General features: G+C 37.8%; 1 protein-coding gene across 1 annotated transcript in view; it reads left to right on the top strand.

Annotated features, from left to right (window-relative positions):
• LOC107576921 (protein furry homolog-like) overlaps positions 1 to 3406 on the top strand; it is a gene marked incomplete at both ends in the record, with an annotated part of 14363 nt that overhangs the window by 8973 nt on the left and 1984 nt on the right. The window contains 7 exons of the mRNA XM_016263043.1: positions 298 to 401; positions 624 to 732; positions 963 to 1049; positions 1166 to 1337; positions 1861 to 1993; positions 2114 to 2221; positions 2951 to 3188. Coding sequence (XP_016118529.1) covers positions 298 to 401; positions 624 to 732; positions 963 to 1049; positions 1166 to 1337; positions 1861 to 1993; positions 2114 to 2221; positions 2951 to 3188 — 951 coding nt within the window. The remainder of the gene's footprint in view (positions 1 to 297; positions 402 to 623; positions 733 to 962; positions 1050 to 1165; positions 1338 to 1860; positions 1994 to 2113; positions 2222 to 2950; positions 3189 to 3406) is intronic.

Here is a 3406-nt window from a genome sequence, read left to right as displayed (position 1 = left end):
GGAAAAAAAAAAAAAACGATACCCAACCCTATTTATGAATGAATCTAGCATATTTTCTAGGCTGAGTTAATTCATGAATTGTTGTCTTTGGAGGTCATTTTGAGTCCCTGGGGTGTTTGTAAGACCCTGCTTTGTGTGAAGTCACTTTAAAGCAATGTGTTTGTAAAAAATCCACAATGAGTTTTAAAAAACTTTTTTAACTTCTTGCTCTTTTACTTTTTGGAAATAAATGCCTTATTTCTATGGCTTAATTTATGAGTTCTTGTTATCTGAGTATTTTTGTATCTTTCTTTTTAGAACAAAGATCCCAAAATGTCTCGTGTAGCACTGGAGTCTCTCTACCGGCTGCTCTGGGTTTACATCATCAGGATCAAGTGTGAGAGCAACACAACCACACAGAGGTAGGACACACAATCATACAGAGTTACAAAAATATCTTGAATTTATGCCAATTGCGCACACACTGAAAATACATTCACTCAATACTAACACTAACCTCAAAAATACCATTGTTTGAGAAGATAAACCTCTCACAGATATAAACAAATATATACAATATTGTCTTGTAGACAATTCTTATTTATATGTATATAACGTTTCACATCATCTCTTTTCCTTCACAGTCGTCTCCTCAGTATTGTAACAGCACTTTTCCCAAAGGGCTCTCGCAGCGTGGTCCCCAGGGACACACCCCTCAACATCTTTGTTAAGATTATTCAGTTTATCGCTCAGGTAAAAAAAAAATAAAAAACACTCAAAACATATTTTAGAACATCTCAGGTTCATATCCAGCCTTTGTTTTGGCCCAATCCTAAAGCTATCTATCTATCCACTTTACCATCAACGATCTATTATTTTATCATAAAGGTAAAATGATCACAATGAACATTTTGGGAGGTTGGGTTTGGTTTATTGCGTTGGTTTTCATTGGTTTGTGGCACGTTGTTTTTCCCTCTCTAAAGGAACGGCTGGACTTTGCCATGAAAGAGATCATCTATGACCTGCTGTGTGTGGGCAAATCCCACAAGACTTTCACCATTAATCCAGAGGTATGTGAAGACATTCACATAATGTGCCAGCCATTAAAAATTTTGAAAAAACCTTAAAAAATTGGATGGATAAACATTGAAACTAGTTATCTCTCTCTTATCTGTCTCTCTCTCAGAGGATGAATATTGGTCTTCGGGCCTTCCTGGTGATAGCCGACAGCTTACAACAGAAGGACGGCGAGCCGCCCATGCCCACTACAGGCGTCATCTTACCTTCAGGCAACACACTGCGGGTCAAAAAGATCTTCCTCAACACCACTCTCACAGACGAGGAAGCCAAGGTCATCGGTACTGACCCTTACAGTTCCTACACAACTCTCCAAAATGAAGATATTTCTGAGTACAGCCTGTCCCTACCCTAAAGCATTTGGTCATATTCGAATAGTTGATTTTAATGTAATTGTGATTCCTGGAGCATGAGCTGTCCTCATTGAGCTTTCAGCATAAATACAGTTGTGACTTCCTGCCAAGTTCTTTTCTGTGTTTTTGAGTAAGAAATTTTGAAATATTTTGGGATTGTAATAGTGGTCCATTCCTTTTTAATTTTTTTATCTATGTTGGCATTAGTCACAATTTCCTCATATACTGTACATAAATTTGACTTTACATTTTTAATAGTTTGTTTAGCTTTTCCAGTAAAACTCATTGCATGCCCATTAGTGGAGATAGTGGTGTATTTATCTGGCCTCATTGTTTACAGGTTGAGGAAATGACTCTGTGTGTAGTCTGTTGTAACATTTTTCCGTTCTTGTACCAGATTTTGCATGTGAACTAAGCTGTTTTCTTTCTGTGTATGTGTTTGTCTGTGTAGGTATGTCTCTGTATTACCCTCAGGTTAGGAAGGCCCTGGACAACATCCTCAGGCACCTGGATAAAGAGGTGGGACGATCCATGAGCATGACCAACGTTCAGATGTCCAACAAAGAGCCAGAGGACATGATCACGTTAGTTTCTTGAGATTTTATTTGCATAAATATGATATAAGAATTTTTTAAATGGTATGCAAACGAATGGTGTTGTTTATTTGGCTCTCGTGTTTATTATATGTTTGTGTTCTGCTGTAGTGGGGAGCGTAAACCGAAGATTGATCTGTTCCGGACATGTGTAGCTGCCATTCCTAGACTAATCCCAGACGGCATGAGCAGACAGGATCTCATCGAGCTACTGGCCAAGTAATGACCTGTGACCCTCATGTCAACCCTCATTCATCACCACGAGAAAACTCCAACCATTCCCCAATTCACTAGTTCTGTTGTTGCTTGAGAACAATTACATTTATGCCTACTGACCATTCATAGAATTTCATGATTTGATTCTGATTCACAAGCTATCAATTTAATGCAATATGGTTTGTTTTGGAAATATTTCAGTTTAAATGTAAACAGGCTGGTTATTACATTTCAGATATTACATAATTTACTGATTGCTACAGTGCATGGTGTGCATTGTGAGTTCAACATGCTCTGGGTTCACTTTTTCGTATTTGCATATTTCACAAAATGTTTGGTCTTTATAGTTTATGTAAAGCTAATTGCCAATAACAGCAATTTGGAACAAGGATTTTCAACACAGAAAAACTTTAAAGTTCTTCTCATACAAAGTGTTTATTTATTTTAGGGGTATGAGTCAAACAGAAAAATCACACTTATACATAAAGTACCAATAGACTAATATGAAATGCTAATTTCCATATATTTATGACTTCCTGTACAGCAACCACAATCTGAGTCAGACTTCCTGTGAAGTCGTAATAGCATGTAGTCAGAACTCATATGTCACCATTTACCCGCTTGACCTCTCTGCGGTTCTGGTGACGCATGACGCTGTTATGAAAATGATGATGTGTTGCATTTATTTTTTGCATTCTGTAAACAATGACTTTCATTCTCCCACCCATCCAGACTGACCATCCATATGGATGAGGAGCTGCGTGGTCTGGCGTTCACCACTCTGCAGGCTCTGATGGTGGACTTCCCAGACTGGAGAGAGGATGTGTTGTCTGGTTTTGTGTATTTCATTGTGAGGGAGGTGACTGACGTTCACCCCACACTACTGGACAATGCTGTCAAGATGCTTCTGCAGCTCATCATACAGTGGAGACAGGCGGTACAGAGCAGCAACCGCAACCATGATTCACAGGTGCAAACATGCAACAGTTATATAATATATAAAATAATACAATATAATATATAATTTTTGTAAAAAAAACTTCAGCAAGGATGCATTAAATTGATCAAGAGTGCCAGTAAAACTTTTATATTGTTACAAAAAAAAAAAGTATGTGTTAAGCAGCAGACCTGTTTTCAGCATTGTTAATAATAAGAAACATTTCTTGAGCACCAATGCAGCATATTAGA

This window comes from Sinocyclocheilus grahami, unplaced genomic scaffold, assembly GCF_001515645.1.
Source record: "Sinocyclocheilus grahami isolate Dianchi unplaced genomic scaffold, SAMN03320097.WGS_v1.1 scaffold4651.1, whole genome shotgun sequence".
In the NCBI taxonomy this organism is placed as follows: Eukaryota; Metazoa; Chordata; class Actinopteri; order Cypriniformes; family Cyprinidae; genus Sinocyclocheilus; species Sinocyclocheilus grahami.
This window is presented reverse-complemented; position numbering and strand designations above follow the sequence as displayed.